This window comes from Drosophila mojavensis, unplaced genomic scaffold (assembly GCF_018153725.1).
Source record: "Drosophila mojavensis isolate 15081-1352.22 unplaced genomic scaffold, ASM1815372v1 contig_74, whole genome shotgun sequence".
Lineage (NCBI taxonomy): Eukaryota > Metazoa > Arthropoda > Insecta > Diptera > Drosophilidae > Drosophila > Drosophila mojavensis.
This window is the reverse complement of record NW_025318899.1, coordinates 15,162,783-15,184,835: the sequence shown is the minus strand read 5'-3', so window position 1 is coordinate 15,184,835 and position 22,053 is coordinate 15,162,783. Positions and strand designations below refer to the sequence as shown.

The 22,053-nt window shown below is 43.6% G+C and overlaps 3 protein-coding genes and 1 long non-coding RNA gene across 4 annotated transcripts; 2 read left to right on the top strand and 2 right to left on the bottom strand.

Annotated features, from left to right (window-relative positions):
- Window positions 1–31: 31 nt before the first annotated feature.
- Window positions 32–5,430, top strand: LOC6582600 (E3 ubiquitin-protein ligase mind-bomb). Its single transcript, XM_002008264.4, has 5 exons — window positions 32–668; window positions 1,648–2,904; window positions 2,970–3,425; window positions 3,491–5,020; window positions 5,082–5,430. Exons 1-5 carry the CDS (start codon window positions 411–413, stop codon window positions 5,220–5,222), a joined length of 3,642 nt encoding a protein of 1,213 aa, XP_002008300.1. The 5' UTR covers window positions 32–410; the 3' UTR covers window positions 5,223–5,430.
- LOC122757475 lies at window positions 151–1,191 on the bottom strand. Its single transcript, XR_006357522.1, has 2 exons — window positions 797–1,191; window positions 151–708 (listed from the first exon to the last, which is right to left on the bottom strand). It is a non-coding gene; the product is annotated as an uncharacterized LOC122757475 (long non-coding RNA).
- On the bottom strand, window positions 5,375–6,806 carry LOC6582599 (28S ribosomal protein S31, mitochondrial). The gene is made up of 3 exons (XM_002008263.4): window positions 6,671–6,806; window positions 6,136–6,606; window positions 5,375–6,082 (listed from the first exon to the last, which is right to left on the bottom strand). Exons 1-3 carry the CDS (start codon window positions 6,706–6,708, stop codon window positions 5,431–5,433), a joined length of 1,161 nt encoding a protein of 386 aa, XP_002008299.1. The 5' UTR covers window positions 6,709–6,806; the 3' UTR covers window positions 5,375–5,430.
- Window positions 6,807–6,868: 62 nt separating this feature from the next.
- Window positions 6,869–8,212, top strand: LOC6582598 (vacuolar protein sorting-associated protein 26C). Its single transcript, XM_002008262.4, has 3 exons — window positions 6,869–7,049; window positions 7,106–7,862; window positions 7,918–8,212. Exons 1-3 carry the CDS (start codon window positions 6,984–6,986, stop codon window positions 8,037–8,039), a joined length of 945 nt encoding a protein of 314 aa, XP_002008298.1. The 5' UTR covers window positions 6,869–6,983; the 3' UTR covers window positions 8,040–8,212.
- The last annotated feature ends 13,841 nt before the right edge of the window (window positions 8,213–22,053 follow it).

The window sequence follows — 22,053 nt, the reverse complement described above, 5'->3', positions numbered from 1 at the left end:
GAAATAATGTTGTGTGACATTCTTCAGTCAGGTGGCAGCACTTTACAATCTCAGATGGCAACTGTCGGGCAGTAGTCACAATTTTAATTATCGTTTTACACTATTTCTTTTATATTTTTATAATCTGCAATTCCGTTAAAATTCGCTGCGTTTTTAATAAATAGACAGTTTATTAAAAGTATCCATGATTTGCATTTCTTGATTACCGTGGCGTAGCGCTTACGTGTTGCGTTGGACATTCAGTGTGCATTGGAATGCAATTGTTTGTGTGCCAGCAGCGAAACTTGTTAGCTGGCAACGCTGCTTGCACTCACTAAAATCTGCATGACATTTTGTGTGTGTGTGTCCCAAGGAAAAAGTGAAGAAAATCAAAAATAATAATTGCAGGGCCCTAACATAGACACACGACAATGTCTTGTGCCGCAACCTTATCGGCGGCCAAAGATTCAACAAATGCTGCTGCAAGTGGTTCTTCATCCTCGGCCACATCTGTGGGTGTGGTAGTCAGCGGAGGCAGCACTGTAACTGCAGGTGTGGGTAACGGTGGCAGTGGTAGTGGCAGCGGTGGCAGTGGCGCTGGCTCAGCTGCGGCAGTCGCTCGACGTTTCTCCATGGAGGGAGTTGGTGCGCGTGTAATTCGTGGCCCGGACTGGAAATGGAACAAACAGGTGAGTTGCGAGCTGTGAGAAGTCGTGTTGAGATTTATAGCTGCAGAAGATCAAGCCAACTGTTAGTAGATAGCATTGGCACTTCACTAAACTGGAACATGTTCAGTTGTGTCTTAGCTCATACTTACAATGTTTAATTGCATGAATGCGGCCCTGAATTATGCATATGTAACTAGCTGAAAACCAAACTCACAGAGACGAAAAGAGATAGAAAGTTCCAGAATGGGAGGGGGCGAGACAGAGGCCATTTGGGTATTGTCGGAAAGTTTACACCGTGATTGAGTTCAATTTTAATTGGCCCGGAATTGATTTTTTTTTACTAGGAAACTGTTAAGGCATTAGTTATACATATGTATATATATTTATATGCCTATGTACTAATATTTAAGTGAAAAAGGTTCAGTAATTAACCTATACATTTATTTTAATTTACTATTCACAGTACATTAAAATACTATAAAGAGTGAAACAAAAAATGAAATAAATATTTTATTTTGAGAAATCATGCATTGGATCCTAACTGATTGCTCAACTTTTAATATACATACATATAGATGTCATTATAAATAAAATATAATACATATTAGTAGATCTTAAACCGAGTATCACCCATTTAAGTTAGGGCATTTGAGGTGCGCATTCATAGCTTATCAGTCGTTGGTGTTGATTTGTTATGTTTTCAATTAAATTGATGTTGACCTGGAATAAGGTGGCTTTTGGGTGTGATTTGAAGATCGTTTAACTGATTGTGGAACGCACTGAGTGCACCCTTAATAGTTAACAGTTAGTAGATTGTGCACGGCTGAGCATTGAACAGCCTTTTGGGTGGTATCGGGCAAATGCGATTCAATTATAATTTTCGCGTTGTGATTAGCGTGAGTCGAGATGAGCGAGTCGAATTGAATGTGGATGGCGTAAGCTCGAGCTATTGGAATGAAAAAGTAAATGTTTGTTTGTTTTTCTTTTTACTTTGTTGCAGGATGGTGGCGAGGGGCACGTGGGCACTGTGCGCAACTTTGAGTCGGCCGAGGAGGTGGTCGTTGTCTGGGACAATGGCACGGCCGCCAATTATCGCTGTGCCGGCGCCTATGATCTGCGCATATTGGACAGTGCTCCGACGGGCGTCAAGCATGAGGGCACCATGTGCGATACCTGCAGACAACAGCCAATCTTTGGCATACGCTGGAAGTGTGCCGAGTGCATCAATTACGACGTCTGCTCCATTTGCTATCATGGCGACAAGCATCATTTGCGTCATCGTTTCTATCGGATCAGCACGCCGGGCGGTGACCGTACCATGGTGGAGCCACGCCGCAAGTCCAAGAAGGTGCTGGTGCGCGGCATCTTTCCAGGTGCTCGTGTGGTGCGCGGTGTCGACTGGCAGTGGGAGGATCAGGATGGCGGTGTTGGACGCCGTGGGAAGGTGAATGAGATTCAGGATTGGTCATCGGCATCGCCTCGCTCAGCGGCCTATGTGATCTGGGATAATGGCTCAAAGAATCTGTATCGCGTGGGTTTCGAGGGCATGGCGGATCTTAAGGTGGTCAACGATGCCAAGGGCAGCAATGTTTATCGTGATCATTTGCCGTTGCTGGGCGAGAATGGGCCTGGCAAGGGGCCACATGGCTTTCAAATCGGAGACAAGGTCACTGTGGATCTGGATCTGGAGATTGTGCAATCGCTGCAGCATGGACACGGCGGCTGGACAGATGGCATGTTCGAGTGCCTGAGCAATGCGGGCATGGTCGTGGGCATCGATGAGGATCACGACATTGTTGTTGCCTACAATTCGGGAAATCGCTGGACCTTCAACCCGGCTGTGCTGACTAAGGTGTCTTCGCCAACCACTGCACCGCCGGAGTTCCAAGTTGGCGACATTGTCAAGATTTGTTCGGATGTGGAGAGCATTAAAATACTGCAGCGTGGCCATGGCGAATGGGCCGATGCCATGCAATTGACCCTAGGCAAAATTGGGCGCGTTCAGCAGGTGTATCACGATAATGACCTAAAGGTAGAGGTGGGCAACACCTCTTGGACCTACAATCCACTGGCAGTCTCGAAGGTGGTCTCCACCAGCGGCGCCGGCACTGGCGTTGCAACAACGGCCGATGGCAACTGTGCCCCAATCATACCCAGCGGCGAACGCCTCTCTGCGATTCTCAAGAAACTTTTCGAGCCCAATGTCTCCGGCGATGCTACCGAGGAGTTTGTCAAGGCAGCAGCCAATGGATTTGCAGTAAGTTAACTATGTATATTTTACTCCCAACGTCCCTAATGCTAATATTTCTCTGTCTTTTGCAGGCACGCTGTGAGGAGTATTTGGCTGGTGCAGCACAGCCTTCGACGTCCAGCGCAGCGGCAGCCGCAGCTGCAGGCAGTCCGAGCGGCGGCCCTGTCCCGGAGGTGAATGTGAACGGTGTCTTTGCGGGTCACACGGCGTTGCAGGCGGCGAGCCAGAATGGTCACATTGAGGTGATTCAAGTGCTGCTGAGGCACTCTGTCGATGTGGAGATTGAGGACAAGGACGGCGATCGGGCAGTGCATCATGCGGCCTTTGGCGACGAAGCAGCCGTAATTGAAATTCTGGCTAAAGCTGGAGCGGATCTGAATGCGCGTAATAAACGTCGCCAGACGTCACTGCACATTGCCGTAAATAAGGGGCATCTGAATGTGGTGAAGACGCTGCTCACGCTGGGCTGTCATCCCAGCTTGCAGGACTCCGAAGGCGATACGCCACTCCATGACGCCATATCAAAGGTAGAAGGAAATATTTATAATAGGCATGTATATGGGTTTTCATATAAATCTTTTCCCTTTTGCAGGAGCATGATGAGATGCTGTCGCTGTTGCTGGACTTTGGAGCTGACATCACGCTGAACAACAACAATGGATTCAATGCGCTGCATCATGCCGCTCTCAAAGGCAATCCCAGCGCCATGAAGATATTATTGACCAAAACGAATCGTCCCTGGATTGTCGAGGAGAAAAAGGACGACGGCTACACTGCATTACATTTGGCTGCACTCAACAATCATGTGGAAATAGCCGAACTATTGGTTCACATGGGCAAAGCGAATATGGACAGACAGAATGTGAACCAGCAGACGGCGCTGCATTTGGCCGTTGAGCGGCAGCATGTGCAGATCGTTAAGCTGCTGGTGCAGGACGGCGCCGATTTGAATATAGCCGATAAGGATGGCGATACGCCGCTGCATGAGGCACTGCGCCATCATACACTGTCGCAGCTAAAGCAGCTGCAGGATGTTGAGGGCTTTGGCAAGCTACTGATGGGTCTTCGCAATGCAAACAACAAAAAGGCATCGGCATCGATTGCCTGCTTCCTGGCGGCCAACGGTGCTGACTTAACGCTCAAGAATCGAAAAATGCAAACACCGCTGGACCTGTGTCCAGATCCGAATCTCTGCAAAACGCTACTCAAGTGCTACAACGAGCGTAAAACCGATGATGCCGAGCTGCCGGGTAATGTGGCTGGCACGAGTCTCAATGCACGCGCGCGTGCCCAAAGCGCTGCGGCAGCTGGAAGTGTAGCTGGTATGCACCAGTCGGCCACGGCAAATATTCCACTCAACACTGTTGCCTCGGGCAGTGCCTTCGGGCTGAACGGACTCAGTCAGGACATGGCGCAATCGTTGCACGTGGAGAGCAGCAGCAGCAAAAACACGACCGCAGGCGGTGGCTGTGTTGGCAGCATCAGCAACAACAACAACAAGGTCACCAGCGTGGAGGAGTGCCTGGTCTGCTCGGATGCCAAGCGGGACACAGTGTTCAAGCCTTGCGGCCATGTGAGTTGCTGCGAGACTTGTGCTCCGCGTGTGAAGAAGTGCCTCATCTGCCGCGAGACTGTGACCTCACGTGAGAAAATCGACGAGTGCGTCGTCTGCTCGGACAGACGTGCTGCCGTCTTCTTTCGTCCTTGCGGCCACATGGTGGCCTGTGAGCATTGCAGTGCGTTGATGAAGAAGTGCGTCCTCTGCCGCACCCAAATTGATGAAATGCTTTCATATACGCACTGCTGCGGCGGTGCGGGTCCAGTCGAAAAGGTCTATGTGGCCGGCACCGTCTGCTTGACCGCGCCCGAGGAGAAGCTTCTGGAGCCGGCGTGCGTGAACACCTCTGGCCATAGCGTGGCCATGAATAACACGGTGGTCACTCCAGTGGCTGGCAGCAGCAATCAGTTGAATAGCCAGAACAACATATTAAATGCGGCAGCAGCTGCAAATCTCTCGAATTTACCAGCGGGCATGGCCGCACCTGCTGCAGGCGCTGTTAATAATTTCCAAATGGACGATGTGCAAAAGCTGAAGCAACAGCTACAAGACATAAAGGAGCAGGTGAGTCAATTACTTACATATTCTCATTATCATTATATTAATGAAAAATATATGCTTGCAGACCATGTGCCCCGTTTGCTTCGACCGGATTAAGAATATGGTCTTTCTCTGTGGCCATGGCACCTGCCAGATGTGCGGCGATCAAATTGAAGGATGCCCCATTTGTCGCAAAACGGTGGAGAAACGCATTCTGCTATTCTGAAGCACAATATATTGATATCCATTATTAATGGCACACATTCCGCGCACAGTCCCCGGGCACATTAGCGTGCGAATCGGCCTTAAATTAAGTATTATTTAGATCAAATGTATACTCGAATACATTATACTCATTTTCTCGAAAATATCGTCTTATAAAGCGAAATAAAATATAAATATATATTTTTAACAAATATTTCACGCCATCCAAATTAAGTTGTTATCTTCTTAACACTATCGCTGCCCTCCTTGCTAATCAGATCTTTCAAAATGTCCTTTTTGGCCTGGAAGTAATCGCGGAACCAGAGAATGTGTTCCTTTTTCTCTTGTGCTGTCACATAGGGATTCTTGGAGAGACCCACGCACACCAGCTCCATGAAGTGACGAATGGGCCCTTTATTGGGGCACCAGCCCTCCAAATGCTGCTCCAGAAATATATGCTCCGAGAAGTCAACGTTTACCTCCTCCTTCATATCTTGTTCGTTGTCAATGGGAAAACGCCAAACTTTTCCTTGATTCGTCCATTGAATCATCTGCTCAAAATAGTTTGCCGGTGGATGTGCTGCATGTAGTTTCAGTTCGTGATCGGTTAGCATAGACCATGTTGAAAGGATGTCTGGCGATTCCTGAAGTTTGACATCGCCTTTAGTGAAAATTCCCAAAGGCTCGCCGCCATACAAATTGACACTGCCCGAAAAGGTCTCCGCCTCGCGTTTAACATGTCGCTGAGGGCGACGTGAAGTGAAGTCCCCGCCCGAGGACCTAGAGCGCGATGCCAAGGTGCGACGCACATACTCGCCACGGGTGGGCTCCTGCTGCTGTGGTTGTTGCCGACGATCGATTTTCATGCCCACAATCAATTCGCTGAAAACGAAACGTTTTTAGTATAAATTCTACTATTTTGAAAACAGCTTTACCTCAAGTTCAGCTCTTTCTCTCCACCGGCAGCTCCTGCTGATGGATTCTTGTCGTCGCCTTGTGGTACATCTGATCCGCCTTCGGGACTGTGTCCCAACAGCTTCGCCAACAATTCGGATTCTGTTTGCTTTTTCTCATTCTCGTTTGTGCCCAACATGCTGGCAATATTCTTAGCTGCTGTAATAACATTATTTGTTGCAGTATCTTGTTTTATTGCCTCCCGGCGTCTGCGATTCGCATCTCCGGGACGAGGAAATTCCGTGCTAGTCAGCTGATCCGTTTGCGTTTGCATTGTGCCCAATAAGCGATTCAATCGTTGCGCCGCTGTTTCTGTAGTCTTCTCTTCAGGCTTTCGCTGCTTCTTTGTTCGTTTCTCATCGTCAGAGGAGGACGAACCGTCATCGTTTTTTGACTGGGAAGAACTGGAGTAGCTGAGAATTCCCACGTTTTTGGTAGTCGGCAGGAATGCACTATAAATACCAATGCGATTATGAACATTTTTCAATACGTTGATTTCATTAAAACATCACATACCGTAGGCTTAGCTTTTGTGTATTGCGTAAAGCCAACATTTTTGGTAATTTCTTTGATAACAATATAAAAATACAATGCAGAATCTTTCCAGGCACCTTGCGCTCGCGTAACAATAATAAGCCGGAGCAAAATGAAAAATATGGCAGCGCTGACATTGCTTATCGAACTTATCGATTACCTGTATCCGATATCGATATATGCCTTATTATTATTCCCTTTTCTTTGGCAATAAAAGTTTTACAATGAATGTAAACAAACAACGTCATAAGTTGTAATCAATGCCGTTTAATTAATTTAAGTTCATTTACTCAAGATGAGTGGAAATGCCTTTAACTTTGAAATCAAGCTCAAACGTGAAAACAAAGTGTATTATGAAAATGTGCGTTGGTAAACACTACCAAAATGTTATTCAACTAATTCAACTTTATTTACTAGGAGATGCTCGTAGGCTGCGTGCAGTTTCAGTGTCCGACTGAAACCAAGCACGATGGAATACTACTCACATTGGACGGCGTCGTAAATCTACAGCTAAGTAGCAAAACAGTTGGCCTCTTCGATGCCTTCTACAACTCGGTGAAGCCCATCACTTTGCTACAGAATAGTTTGGAGCTCTCTGCTCCGGGCAAACTAAGTGCCGGCAATTCCGAATTCCATTTTGAACTTCCTTTGGTTTGCAAGAAGGAACCACGAAGACTATACGAAACATATCACGGCGTCTTTATCAGCATCAATTATCAGCTTAAATGCGATGTGAATGTGAAACGCAATTTCCTAGGCAAATCGTTGCAGAAAGTTCAACAATTCTGTATCCAATATAAGCCAGTTCCGCTGGGTGATGAGGCAACTAAATCTGTGCCATTCAGTCTGACAATGAGCAATGCCAAGGAACGTGTAACGATGCCCAGGTTTCTAATTACTGGTCGTTTGGACAGCTTAGAATCGTGTGTCACGACTCCTATAACAGGCAGCTTAACCGTGCAACATACTGAGGCACCGATAAAGTCAATTGAATTACAGCTAGTACGTGTGGAGACTTGTGGTTGTGACGAAGGCTACTCCAAGGATGCCACTGAAGTGCAGACTATACAAATTGCCGATGGCAATGTCATACCCAAACTGGAAATACCAATATATATGGTGCTCCCGCGTTTATTTACCTGTCCCACTCTTTTAACCAAGAACTTTAAAATTGGTAAGCTTTTACTCTACAGTTTCTATTATAATATAATATATGTAAATACTTGCAGAGTTCGAGCTCAATTTAGTGGTGCTGTTCAAGGAGGAGCACACAGTTAGCGAAAACTTTAAAATTGTCTTAAAACGCGCTTCAGGTCCTCTGCCTAGCAAAATAACAACAGCTGGCCGCTGAACAGCATCGAATAATTTTCAAATACTACTATATACAATACTGCTTAGGGACTAGTTATTTTTGACTAGACCTCAACTGAGTGGAGTGAATAGCATATAGTTTCCATATTGTAAGCAATATATGCTCTATATCTCGAAACGTCTATGAAAATAAAAAGTTAACTATCAACTAAACTGATTTCAAAGATTGCGCGTGTACTTAGCGTTGCCACCTAGTCAACAACCTGCAGCTGAAAAACGACCTAAAAAATGACAAGAAAACCACTCTTTCAATTTCCTTCCGGTGGCCAAATAAAAAAAAAACGGAAAGAAATTTGAATGTCCTTAGAATCGCATTGATGCTGATGAGTAAATAATAGCTTTTTCTTTCAATATTTTCAATATTACTCTGTTACGTTTAGCATGTTGCAGGTAAGTATTTATGTAACAGTATTTCCCTATTTTACTTTGCTCGAATGCCGCCATCTTTTGTTTTCAACTTGATTATTATCTTTCAATTTACAACAGCTGCCAAAACAAACTTTACCTAAGGCAATTTCACTGAAATAATATTCGAGAGTGTCTGTGTGTGTATTAGTATACTATAAATGTATATATCTTTTTTTGGGAGTTTTAAGATAGCACCTTCTTTATTATTCTTATATTTCGAGATGCTGATGCTGCAGGTGCTGCGACCGGTAAGTGCATATCAATTTCCTGCTTTGCCTCGCTGCAAAAACTTTAAATCTTTAATAATCTACATATATACATACATATGTGTGTTTGAGTGTGCCTTCATCAGCGTGCGGTTGTATTGCTGCTCCCACTCCCACATACATACAAGTATGGCTTTTTATGTCTGTGCCGGTAAGCTATATGCACATGTATATATGTATGTATACGTTCCCACCTACCGACAAATATAAATTACTTAGCATACATGCACAGACATACTTACAAATATATATATAATGGCGTGTTCTCTTATTTTTAGGGTGTTACAAGTGTAAGACAAGTATTCGGCCAGCTCTTTTACATTCGATATACTTTGTATAAATATTGCAAACTACACACACACCCATTTACAGGCATATACAGATATATGTATGTGAAGCCAACGCAAATTTCAAGTTCACTAAATTATGTACATACATGCACATATATTGTAAGTACACACACGTACATACATATATACACATACCCATACACATGCCCATACATACATATATTTATTCTACTTGGCGGCGTAACTTTCATCCAGTGTTGCCAGCTTTTGAGCTCCGAAATAAGTTGGATTGTGGAAGCCAAAACAGGAAATATAGGGAAAATGCTGAATTAGCGGACTAGATGAACAATGAAAAAAAATTTACGAAAAGTTTGACAATTAATTTGCAGTAACAAGTAGGCTAGTATTACCTCTAAGTATTTCTTCTAAGTATTTCCTCTTTAATGTTTAGCTGCACGATCACTTCACACACACTTCACTTCACTTACACTGCACTACACGACTGACCCCAACCAGACCTGGGCGACTGAATAAATGCTGCGGCTGCTGCCCTTTATATAAGGAGACTTTCAACGACTAAGTCCTCTCTTTCACATAACGACTCAATCACGCGCAAATGTTCAGCCCGACGCCAGGTAGGGTCGTGCTAAATAGCTTATGTACATTAATATGTATAATTAATATTAGACAGCAGTTTCTTCTGTTGAGGACTAGAGCTAGTCCTGGGGACTAGGAATTCTCCATGAATTGCACACTACTTTAAAATAGGCTAAATTTGGCCTGAAATAGGCTAAACTCGCAACACTGCTTTCATCCATAAAGAAAGCCACACACATACCCTCACACTCACACACACTGTCATGCACACAAACGTATTTATTTAAGACAAATAAAAAGGAGGAAAAAAACTGTTGCTTTCGCCTGCTGGGCTGCCTGGCAGTGTAGGTAAGTGTGTGGTGTTTCTGTGTGTGTATGTGAGGCTTCAAACTGAAATTGAGTTGAGAAGCTGCTGATTCTTATTCACTGGCGGCAGTTCAGTTCTGCAATTTGTGTGTCACCAAATGTACCACTAACAAAGGCACAAACTTTTTTGAGACTCTTGTTGTAATTTTTTGTCACCTTGTTGTTGCTCTGTTTGCTGCTTGTGTTTGCTTCTGTTGAAATAAATGGAAGGACGCTTTGGGCATCAACTTTTAAAGTAATATTCGCTCGCACCCACAATCTTGCACCGTCGCCCCGACCCCTCTGAAAATAGAAAGTTTTCACACCAAATGTTGCCAACATGGTTGCTGCCTTGTACACAGATTTCGATATTAGTTGCCATTGTTCATGGGCAGCACTGGCAGCTGTCAAACACTTGATTGTATGTGTGTGTGTACAGACTGTGGAATTGGGTTTAGCATTAAAGTGCCGTCACGTCGTATAATTGATTTAAAATTAGCACATCGCCTGCAAATTTAAATTGTTTACATGTGCCTGGGGACAGCTGGTGCTGCCGCTGCTGCCATGTGGGTGTATGTGTGTGTGTTTATGCATGTTTAATGAACATGCTGCTACTGCTCCCGCCAGGGTTGCTGTAATCGCATTTCAATATGCTATGTAACCCAAGCCGTGTCCCGTTGCGAGCTGCTCATCGCCTCCGCCTCTTCACTCGCCGGCAGAGGGAGGGGACGTTGTGGACGTAGCCAACGCAACGCAACGCAACGCAACGGAACGCTGCAGACCACCTCGTTCCTCCTGGGTCGCTTGCAGCGGCAATTTTAGTTTGTACGGCAAACTTTTCATAGCTTCTCTGACCCGTAAACGAGGTCAACGCAAAAAAACAATTTGAAAAATTCATATGCAAACGTATTTTCAGTTGCACTTGCACAGGTGCCAGATTGCAAAAAACTGAAAATTCCCCTTTCAAGTGCCCGGGCCATAGAACAACTTTTTAATGGCCGCACATTTTAATAGGTGTGTGGCTCAGGGTTACATCGCCTCTCCTTCCTCTCTCTCCCTCCCTCTCGTTCGCTCGGTCCAATTTGCTGCTAAAACTATGTTTCAAAGAAATTAAATTAACTGTAAATAATTGATGTGCATGTGTGTGTACGCAACAGCTAACAGCTAAAGCCAACGTAACACATACTGTTATCGTAAGGTAGGAGCAATTAATTGGTAGCAGCTGTTACGTTAACAGTGACTATGTTGCACATCATGTAATGTTATTGAACTGGCGTCAAAGGAGATGGTTGAATGCTGCTGTTACGTGAACGTCAACTGTGTTGCCCAGACCTGTCAAATGTTAATGAGCTGAGGAGCGCATTGCCTAGCGTCGGGCAATGTAACGTAACATCTGACTAATTAAAAGAAGCAGCAGAAGTTAGCAGCAACTATATTTCATGAAATGTATTGTTATTGAGATGGCGCTAGAGTTATGTAAAATTAAGGTAGCTATTACAGACATATATGTATATGTATATGCTGTTTATTAACAGCTATTATGTTGCATACATACATTAAAAATAAAATGAGCTGGCGTTAACGCATCGTAACGTAACGTAATTTGACGTAACGTAATTTATCGTAACATAATTTAACGTAACATTATTTCACGTATCGTTATTTCACGTAATGGTATTTCACGTAACGTAATTTAACGTGTTGTAATTTAACGTTACCCTATTCTAACGTAACGTAACGCACCATACCGCAATGTAGTACAATGCAGGGCAATGTAACATAACGCAATGTAACGTAATTAACGTAACGGAATGTGGCGTAACGTAACGTTAGTTGACTGTCAAATCAATCAATTATTGAGCGTTGCCATTCCGCTCTTGAACCGTTTTGCATGGCTAACGGCGGCTTTCCGCCTTTTTAAACTGTGCTGCAGACGAAGCTAATTCCACAGTGCATTAGCTAATTGTTTGGCCGCAGTTCGTGCGGAAGTTTCTTGCTTTCAGCTCAAAGTGAAACATTTTTACGTTTCAAGATAAGCGTCGGACCATTGACCATTGAACCTGTAAGCCCCTTGCTCAGATTAAGTGGAGCTATCCTCTCGCACCCTCTCTATCTCTCTCTCACTCTCTCTCTCCTCATGCGAAATAAAACTTTTGACTAAACCTGGTGTTGCTAATTGTCGGCCCAGTCCCCCCGGTGCCCCCTCATCGCCCATCGGCCATCGCCAAACTAGAAGCCCATGAGTAATTAGGGTCTGGATTAGGTACTGCCTACGCTCTAATAAATTTTGCGCCTAAAGGCCATACCCGGATCCCGTCCAGCGTACGTCCGGGGCGTTGCCCGCAATGTGCACAGGCCAGCAGCGGCGGATGGCTGATGGCGGATGGCAGAATGGGGCGACAGGTGAGCTGGCGGGGTCGGCGGGGCAGGCGGGGATCAGGACAACATCGTCGCAGCTCGTATTATGCCATCTCGCGTCCGTTGTCGCTGATGTACGTACGTGTTTCGGCGTGCTTCCGTGATAATTTCAAACTTTTGCACCAATTATGTGCACGGCAGCGCCGATTCTCTACGTCTATGTGGAAGCTCTACCTTTCCTGCCTTTGTGTGTATGTGTGTGTGTGTGTGTGTGTGCGATGCCTTCGTTTTGTGTGCCTGTAGTTTATGCTCATTACGTGAGTGCTGCGCGCAGCAAACTCACAAATTGCTGTACAAGAAACGTTGCCGTTGGCATAACATAGAGCAAAGGCACACACACACACACACGCACACAACTATGCACACACACACACACACATATACACCTGAGCAGAAATGCAAAGGAATTATTTTAGCTTTTGCAGCGCATTTTCGAATTTAATTTTCAGGTTAACTGCGCGCCTCACCCAAAAAACTTTCAGCTTTCATCCAGCTATTCCACGTGGCGTATACGCGCTTTTATTTTGTATATTTTTTTTTTTGTACTTTTTTATTTTCATTGCCCATTTCCATCTCGGACAGCCGCGAGGGGCGCTCATTAAGTAGCGTACAGCGCTGGTAGTTAAAAATTAACCATCATAAAACTGTCAAAAGTTTAGCACTTTTTAATTAATTGTCGACTTCATCTTGTGCACTTCTTGCCGTTGATGCTTCAATTCCGAGTGCAGAAATATGAACTTAACCCAAACGGCAGCAACAGCTGCTGTTGCTGCGGGGTCTCCAGTTGCTGCTGTTGTTCCTGTTGCTGTGTGTAAAAGGGACTCAACAGAATTACAGCTAAAAAGACTTGTGCTCAAGTGGTTTTGTTTTATTGGCCTTAAAAATGTTGACATGTTTGTAGAATATTTAACAAAATAAAGAATGTAAAAAGATTGTTTTTATTTAAAGACTTGAGATTAAGCAGATAACATAAAAAAAGTATGATAAATTTGGATTGGAGTATAAAACTCAACTTTAAATGTTATAAAAATGTTAATAATAAATAAAAGTAAATGGAATGCTGTAGAGTATGTACGACTGGAAGATACTGTGTAAAATTAACTAAGTAAATTGTTGATAGTTTTCTATGGACCTACAATGATATTTATAAAACATAAACTTTAACCATTTTAGACTGCCTTAAGCTATCGCTATAGACAACGGAACTTCTATAAATAAACTAACCTACAGTACACAGATTTCTAGTCATATAGTCTTATATTCACTTATACTAAAGAGATCTCAAATCGAGTGGACTTCAATCGGCCACGTTTGTCTCTCCAAATGGTCTTAAAGGTAGACATACTCTTATATAGATAATCGCATACTTCGTCTATTTGCATACTCTTATACAGCTCCTATACAAAAGATCTTATACAGATAGTCACAGACGAATACGCTTTTAATTATAATCCTAATCCTATAAGTATATTTGTTTATACTATCTATATACTCTTATACTTATAATCATATTTTCGTATAAACTCTCAGACGTATACTCTTATAATTATATAGTCTTATACAAGTATATACTCTTATAACTTATAACTTCCTCGGACTGCCCTCGTTTTGATGCGTTGCAGCTATGCGTGGCATCTGCTTAGCTACCCAGTCCAGCCCAGACCCGGCCAACCCCGACCAGCCCCGCCCATTCGCTATTCGCTATAACTTTACATATAATTAAGGCACTTGCCAGCGTCTGTGCATGTTCTCGGTATGCTCTGTTTAAGAGCTGATATAAAAAGTTAAGTTCCGCTCGACGCGCTTCCAAATGTTGACACTTGAATATTTTTCGAGGCTTGTTTACCTTCTGGACATTTCCTGGCTAACATCCTGCGGCTCCTGCAACAGCAATAGCAACAGCAACAGCAGCAGCTCAGCACGTGCAGGTTTGCTGAAAGAAAAAAGAAATATATAAAACGTATTACCATGCCTAGGAGATTACTTTAAGCGCTCTTGGTCTAGACAAACAGGCAGACGGACGGACGCGAAGACGGCGAATAGTCAAGGCAGAGCACAGAAATGAAAAAATGGAATAAAATGGAATGAAAATTCCTTCGTTTGTGGCGTCTTTTATGGTTTATAGTTTACGTTTTTCCATTTGCTTACAATTGTCGGCACGGAATTGCATAAACTATCAGGCGGAGAAGGAAAAAACAGGAGTAGGTGCACAGTGCAGGAGCAGAAGTAGAGCGCAGGAGGTAGAAGATGGACAAGCAATTGGCGAACGAGCAGCAGCAGGAATATTAAGACTGCACGGTTTCCTACTCCTGCTCCGGCTGCTCCTTCTCTTATTAGCAAGAGAAGTAGCAGAGTAGCACCAGCTGTAGCATTAGCAGAAGCATTGAACAGGATCAGAAGACAGTACAGCAGTACTATTGTAGTTGGCTGAGGGTCTGGAGAATGAGGAGGAGGAGCAGCAGGAGCAGGAGCTGGGAGCAACAGAAACGGCAGCTGCAGCAGCTGCACCAGCAGCTGTTGCAGAAGCAGCCCACAGGGAACAGGAAGCGGGTAGCTGGAGCAGAAATTGGTCTACAGGCAAAGTTTGTGTCGCATTTTCATTGGAGCTCAAACTGTGAGCTGCGACGGCGGAATATATAGTTACATTTTGTTTGTTTGTTTGTTTACTTCAAAATTGTAAATGGATTAGCCGGGCTGAGTGAGCGAACGACTGAGCGAACGAGTGTGCAGCAAGTCTGACAAATTGAATTTGTTAGCCTCCAAAGCGATGAGAAGTTTTCGAAAACTTTTGCTTGCATGGTTGAGGATATCGGACGTGGATAGCAACATGGATAGCATGTTAGAGCTGGCTCCTATCGCCATAAGCTCCAGCCACACAGCAAACTTTTGCAGCGAAAGTGTTGCAAAATAAATTGCACTACGACTAAAGGTGGCCGGGAGGCAAAAACTGGATGGAAAGAGCTTAAGTGGCAAACACACACCATGACTGGCTGACTGAGTGATGCAACTACTGGCAAGCAGCCATCAATAGTTGGGTTCAGCTAAGAAATAGCTGAAACAAATAGGTGATTAAGTTGCAGCTAACGATTGTGCAGGTGTAGCTAAGTTATTTGAGTGAAAGAATTCAAATGGAATGCCAGTTAACGAGGCGATTGCTAGTGCTGCCCATCTCGCAACATCGCTTATTGCTATTAATTGAAATGTTATTAATGTACATATTACATTAAGTTACAGTGATTTATGTTAAACTACAGTGAATGTTAAGATAACATTTATAGCAGCATTACTGCAATTGCTTAATGTTAACATAACTTACCAAATACAACTTAAAGTGCAGCCCATCACTTATATAACTCACCACTTTGAATTTTAATTATTTCCCATCGAAAAGTACATAACTCACCAAATTAAAAATTCACCATACTCAGTTTAAAGTGTTACCTATCTAGTTTTAGCTGCAAGCCTAGCTTATGCAGCTGTATGTCGTTATTGGGCATTAATTAAATTATCGAGTAGACATTCAATTTAAAATGGCTGTTCATTCCGCAAAGGTTACTTAAGCAAATAAATGCAATTAAATCATATCTAAATGTTAATCGCTTTATTTGTCTACAAATCATCTCACCTGATGCAACAGATTTGTAATTAAATTTTGCATTTTTCTAGTACAACCATTCCGCTTACACTGTTGCCCTTACCGATCAAGATAACTACACATACTCTATATTTACTTTGCTGCCCACGCCATGCTTTGCATCATGTAAATCCCTCTCTCAACACAAATGTAATTAAATTAAAGTGTTACCCATCATATAATTTTTATTGCTGCTCGCCTAGTTCCAATTAGTTTGTACAGAATGTTGCCCTTTGCCCGTGTCAAACGCATAACTCAACGCAAATGCAATTAAATGTAAGCCATTAATTTAATTATCATTGCCGCAAGCGTAGAGTTTAACATTGCCCATTGCCCATTGCCCAGAGGCGGTAATTCAATTAGATGTGGCCGGTGTACTGTAGCAGGCTCTTTAAAGTGCTGCCCATCATTATTTACTCTCTTGGCCAGTTAACAGATTTGATAAATAGCTTTTCGTAATCGCTGCCAAGTGAATATGTTCGCTCGGCATGCTCAAGCTGTTGCCCAAAATCGGCTAATTTGTATTACTAAATTATTAGCACGTACATCACATAATCTACAATATATGCTCCGTTGCTACCGACCACGCCCCGACACTTTAATAAACCCTTTTGCTAGTTATGTTAAATCCATGTAACGACCACTCGGCCCCCCATTCCCCCCACTCCACGTCTCTATGTCATTTACATTATTATGATGAGATGCAAATCTCGTTAAAGGACACTTCAGTCACTCCCCTCAGTCGAGGCAGCTGAGCTGCTCCGGCTGCCGGCTGCCGCTGCTGTTGCTGCTGCTGGTTGCTTTGTTGCTCTGTTGTTGCTTTTGTTGGCTGGTCCTTTTGCCATACTTCAATATGTGTGCCATATGCCCCAGTCTGGTGAGCGCGCCATCCGCAACCATGGATGCAGACGTGTGTGTGTGTGAGTGTGTGTGTGTTATTCTTATGCAAATTACATTTCCTGTGTTTGAGCTACAGCTTGTAGATACATATGTATGTGTGCCTTGTTATTTTGTATTCTATGTAAATGTGTGTGTGTTCTTATTTTGCATGCACACACACACACACACACACACACACACACACACAGGCAGACGCTCACACATATATTTAGTTCAAAAAATATTATACAATTCTTTTGAAAAAGTCAACGACAAACAGGCCAAAGCTCATAAATGTATGCCGCGCGCTCGCTCTCTCTCTCTCCCTCTGCTTTCTCTATCTCTCTCTCTCTCTCTCTCTCTCGCTCTGTTATTCTTCAGCTGCCCTCACGCCGCCTCTGTCCCTTTCACACACACTTGCTGAGTGCATATTTGTGTCCTGTTATGACATATTTGTTGCTGGCGTCGAGTTTGTTTAGCATCTGATTTGCATTTGTAAACTTTACTATGTGTCATGTGTCCATTTGTTTTGTTAGCATTTTTGCAGATTTACGTATCAGTGGCAGGCATAGACCAACACACACATACACACATATATATACATACATGTACATGTACATATAGATTCCCGCAAGCCTGAATGCCACACGCTGCGTCATTTCCCACAGGCTGTGCGATGGGTTCACCTTTGAGGTTATGGCCGCACACGTGCGCATTTTCATTTTGATTTCCATTTTCATTTTCGTTTTTATTTTTATTTGAAACTCATTAGTTGCTAGAGCATTTTATCATCGCTGATGATGCTGGCTCAGCATGCTGCTGATAGATACACTTGCCAAAAGCAGGCATCCTAAATACAGTGTAATATATCATACATGTGTGTATATGTATATATAACGGTAATCAAGCTAGCTAGCTTATATAAAGGCACTTTAGCTTAAATAAACTTCAAGCTCCACTAGTTTTGCCATCAGGCGAAATTAAGTTAAGGCCTAATCAAATTGGGGTGTTAATTGAGTTAGCAGCCAAGTCGAGTTGTATAAGAGTCGAGCGCCAGCGAGTGTATAAGAGTTTCGTTGCCTCGCCTAGGTTAATGGCTGTGCGGCAGCACGTCTGACAATTGGGAAATTGGAAGTTAAAACCATTAAATAAATGAGCGTCACACAAGAGTCACCGCAGAATCACATTGCCAGTGGATGCTGTAGCAGCAGGAGTTGGAGCAGCAGCAGGAGCAGGAGTAGCAATCGCAGCAGCAGGAGCAGCAGTCGCAGCAGCTATTTGGCATTTTTATCTTTTTCGATTTGCACAGTCATTCAATAACCCGCCCAATTCGGGTTGGGTTCGGGTTTCGGGTCTGGGACTTGGGCTCCTTTTCGGGGACTTTGTTTTGGGTGGGCCATTTCTGATTTGGTAACGCACTTGCCACAAAGGACGAACAGACGAACGGACGACCAGGCGGACAGGCGGACAGACGGACGGAACGGATGGGCGGGCAAACAGGATGGCCTGTTTGAAAGTCAACAGTTTTAACCTAATCACAGTGGATTTTATTGCCTTCGCCGTCAAATCGATACGAGCGCGCCCCCAAGTCGCTACGGCAATTGTGGAGCGCCACAGGATGTGAATGTCCTGAAAGTCTAAAGAATCATTAGGACCGTAGCGCTAGTGCTGCGTAAGAATTTTCGAATTTTCGGGTGCGTTAAGTGCTGCCCGCCCGCCCCCAGGCCAAAGCTGAGCTGGAGCCGAGGCGCGCGGAAGGGTGCCGCATGTCGTAAGCACCCAATGTTATTTATCTCTAGATTAAATGGATTTGTGTGCAAAATTGTCTATTTAACTCAGCAACTCAGCAACTCTGCAGCTCTGCCGTGGCTGCTGCCGTTGAGGAAGCTAGTTCATTGTTTGAACTGCTCGAGCAACGTTCACCATTTTGATTGAGTTTCGAGCTTAGGGCTGAGAGCTGGGAGCTTGACAAGGCGCAGCGAAGGCAATCTGGACGTGAGTGGATGAGGTTTTCTATGGGAAGTGTAGCTTAACGCTTTACAATTTGCTGGTTTTAAAGGCAATTAGAACTGACAAGTGCCTGTCGATTGATTTGGATTGGACAGCGTTCGGCTTTTGTCAAATGGTTGGCCCCAAAACACGTTCATTGCATTCTATAGAGCTAGCTGAGTGGCTGTCCGTCCCACCGTCCACTTGTCTATTTGTGTGTGTGTGTGTTGTCAATTGAGTGCTTGTCAAGTTGGCAATGGCGTGGCCCACTTTCGCTTGGCTGTGCCCCATTTTAACAACTATTTCTATTTGTGACAGGGCTTTGATTAAAGCAGCAAAGCAAAGGATAGCACGATTAACTTTAAGCTATTGGTTTGAGTCCCTGTGATTGGCAAGCGCTGCTTGTCAAGAAACACTATCCACTATGAGACCCTTTGAAACATAAAACCTTATCCGATTCACCTTGCAGCGAAAAGGTCTTAAGAGCTACTTAACAAGTATTTGTACTAGCCAGGGGCTAGATAGGTGTCCGCTAGCTGTTTATGTTTATTTGCTCTTGATGTAGAATAACTTATTTCCCGTAATTTGGTTGGGGGTATATGAATAGGGCGGATGAGGATTCTCTTTCTTATAGTGCTCCTTCAACTTCATCAAGAGATACTTCTACGTTTTATTCATCCTTTGCTTATTCTACTTATTCTATGGAAGTGCCAACTCGTCCTTTATCCTTCTTCCCCTACCACCACTGCTCTTCTTGCTCTATACTTCATTTAATACATATCCTTGTCAATCTCTATAAATAACTCCCACGCTTGTTTCAACCTTCACATTTTCATCCTTTGTCTAAACATACTTTCCTCCCACTCAACCTGCTTCGGCTCCACTGCTCTATTTATTCCACATCTCCTTCTCTTTTTACTTCTCCCTCCCTTTCCCCTTCCCCCTTACAGATCTACCTTGATTTCCTGAGAATCGCATAGAGCAGCAATATCTTGAAATAATAAATTTATGCAACCATAATTGTCTATGGCAGACAACAATGAAACGCTTAACAATAACTTTCATATTTCTTGTTTCCTTTCTCTTCCTTTCTCTCTCCCTCTCTGTTTCTCTTCCTCTCGCTACACAAGCGATCCAATTGCAATCTTAATGTGAAAATCGTTTTACAGTCGGTCAGAGTTCGCTTTTCGGTAGTCATCGATGACCCGAACAATCGTTGCCAACCTCTCGATTACAGTGCAATGAAACTTTCTCAGTCTCTGCACACGCAGACATACACAAAGAAAGAGAGAGAGAGAGAGAGAGAGAGAGCGAGAGACGAACCCATCAGGCCAATGGCCATTCACAATAGAAGCCGTTAAAGCTCAGCTTACAGCTTACACTGGTCATACGCACACACACACACACACACACACAAACTGACTGAACTCGCACACAATGGGGCCTTTTGGTTGGGGCAATTTAAAATAATAGTCTAATAAAGTTACTTAGCTGGCGCGCAGCTGATTAGGTTGCCACTAGATGCGGCAAGAGTTTTCCACTCTGTGGCGCATCCCCCATCTTAAAGCCAATTTTCCCCAATTTTATTATTGCGCTTTTTCCAGTCGGACAGCCAGGCCACAATAGCTGTACTATCTCAGCCTAGAACCAACAAGAATTTGATAGGCTTCTAGAGCAGTGACTGTGAAATACCCTGCAAAAATATGGGGAATCGAAGGCATGTTGAACTGTTGAGTGAAGTTAAATGTGACTTGGGTTATATTTTTTGATAGGAATATGAAGAGTTGAAGGTGGAGAAAAGCCAAAATATAATATGGTGGAAAGCTTAATAATACTCTATATATGTATATGTATATTACAGAGGAATTGCCTGTATCATTTATATATGGTTGATTGAGTTCAAAAATATTTAATCTAATTATATTACTATTAAATATTTATTGTAAAACTTTTCAGAGGTACTTGACTGTACCATAACTAAAACTAACTATATTCCTAGAAATTCTATATACCCTATATGTATGATATTATATTTTCTATATATCCTATCTCCCTTATATCCAGCTCTCTTTGCTTTACCAGAATACAAAAATTCTTGAAGTAAATTCCAATTAATTATGCATGTCAATATACCTTGTCATTCGATTGGCATTACAGGGTATGTTGGCGTTGATTCGTTTGCTGGCGCGGTCGTTTGGGTAATGCGCCGCGTGCCTCCACTGCCGGCGATGGCCTTTTTGTGCTTATGGGTGAGAAATGCTTTCTTTATGTATTAATAGTACTCCCTTCTGCACTCGAGCGCCAGTGGGGGCGTTCGCCGCGCCTCTGTCGGCGAGTGTGGGGGATCACCGAGCACATTTATACCGTGGAATGACTTTAGTGTTGTATCACGTAGTAAATAATTCCTTTGTGGCGTTGTCTTGGTTGGCTTACGGCTTACGGCTTACGGGTTTCGGTTTTTTGGCTTTCAGCTTTGAATGCCTGCCCCCTGCCACGCCCTGCCCTACGCCTGTCCTATTCACCGTTGCAGCCGCCAACCTGGTCTAGCTAGGACCTTAGCCTGGGTGGTTGGGTTTTTGGTTTGAGACGTCTGCTTTTATTGTTACGTGGCAAATACAACATAAAAGCGAACGTGTAAATGTTATTTCTTGATTTATTTTAGTGGTGCATGCAGATGCTTATGCCACCAATTTTTAAGGTTTTCGCTTTAGTACATAATACACACACACACACATACAGATAGATTGCTATACAAATCGTTGTACAAAATCAGAGAACGACATCGACCTACAAAATATAAAAATTCTGCTTACCTTGCACAAATATTTATATACATATGTACATATATACATAGGTATATATACATTCGGTTGCTACATCACATAAAATTACACGTGTGTACCGTCTGTGCGTGTGTGGGTGTGCGGCTGTCTGTGTGTGACATTGTTGAGTTTGGCAAATTCTCGTTGCTTTGGTATTTTTCATTCTTTTACTTGCCCACGAAGCTAAAAGAGTATATTGGATCTCTGCAGTGTTCGTCGATTGGTCTCTTTGTTGTTTCGTTTGTCCACTTCTCTCTGATTGACTGAGGGCTATCTGTCCGTTCGTCCGTCTGTTCGTTTGTCCTTCTGTCTGTTCGTCTATCTGTCAGTCTGTTCGTCTGTCCTT

What these genes read in the sequence shown, in the direction of transcription:
- LOC6582600 (XM_002008264.4), top strand. Translation starts at nt 411, where the DNA reads ATGTCTTGTGCCGCAACCTTATCGGCGGCCAAAGATTCAACAAATGCT. An exon ending in ACTGGAAATGGAACAAACAG is followed by an intron (nt 669 to 1,647) that starts GTGAGTTGCGAG and finishes ACTTTGTTGCAG; the next exon opens with GATGGTGGCGAGGGGCACGT. An exon ending in CAGCAGCCAATGGATTTGCA is followed by an intron (nt 2,905 to 2,969) that starts GTAAGTTAACTA and finishes TGTCTTTTGCAG; the next exon opens with GCACGCTGTGAGGAGTATTT.
- LOC6582599 (XM_002008263.4), bottom strand. Translation starts at nt 6,708, where the DNA reads ATGTTGGCTTTACGCAATACACAAAAGCTAAGCCTACG. An exon ending in ACACAAAAGCTAAGCCTACG is followed by an intron (nt 6,607 to 6,670) that starts GTATGTGATGTT and finishes TGGTATTTATAG; the next exon opens with TGCATTCCTGCCGACTACCA. An exon ending in GAGAAAGAGCTGAACTTGAG is followed by an intron (nt 6,083 to 6,135) that starts GTAAAGCTGTTT and finishes TTTCGTTTTCAG; the next exon opens with CGAATTGATTGTGGGCATGA.
- LOC6582598 (XM_002008262.4), top strand. Translation starts at nt 6,984, where the DNA reads ATGAGTGGAAATGCCTTTAACTTTGAAATCAAGCTCAAACGTGAAAAC. An exon ending in ACAAAGTGTATTATGAAAAT is followed by an intron (nt 7,050 to 7,105) that starts GTGCGTTGGTAA and finishes TTTATTTACTAG; the next exon opens with GAGATGCTCGTAGGCTGCGT. An exon ending in AACCAAGAACTTTAAAATTG is followed by an intron (nt 7,863 to 7,917) that starts GTAAGCTTTTAC and finishes AAATACTTGCAG; the next exon opens with AGTTCGAGCTCAATTTAGTG.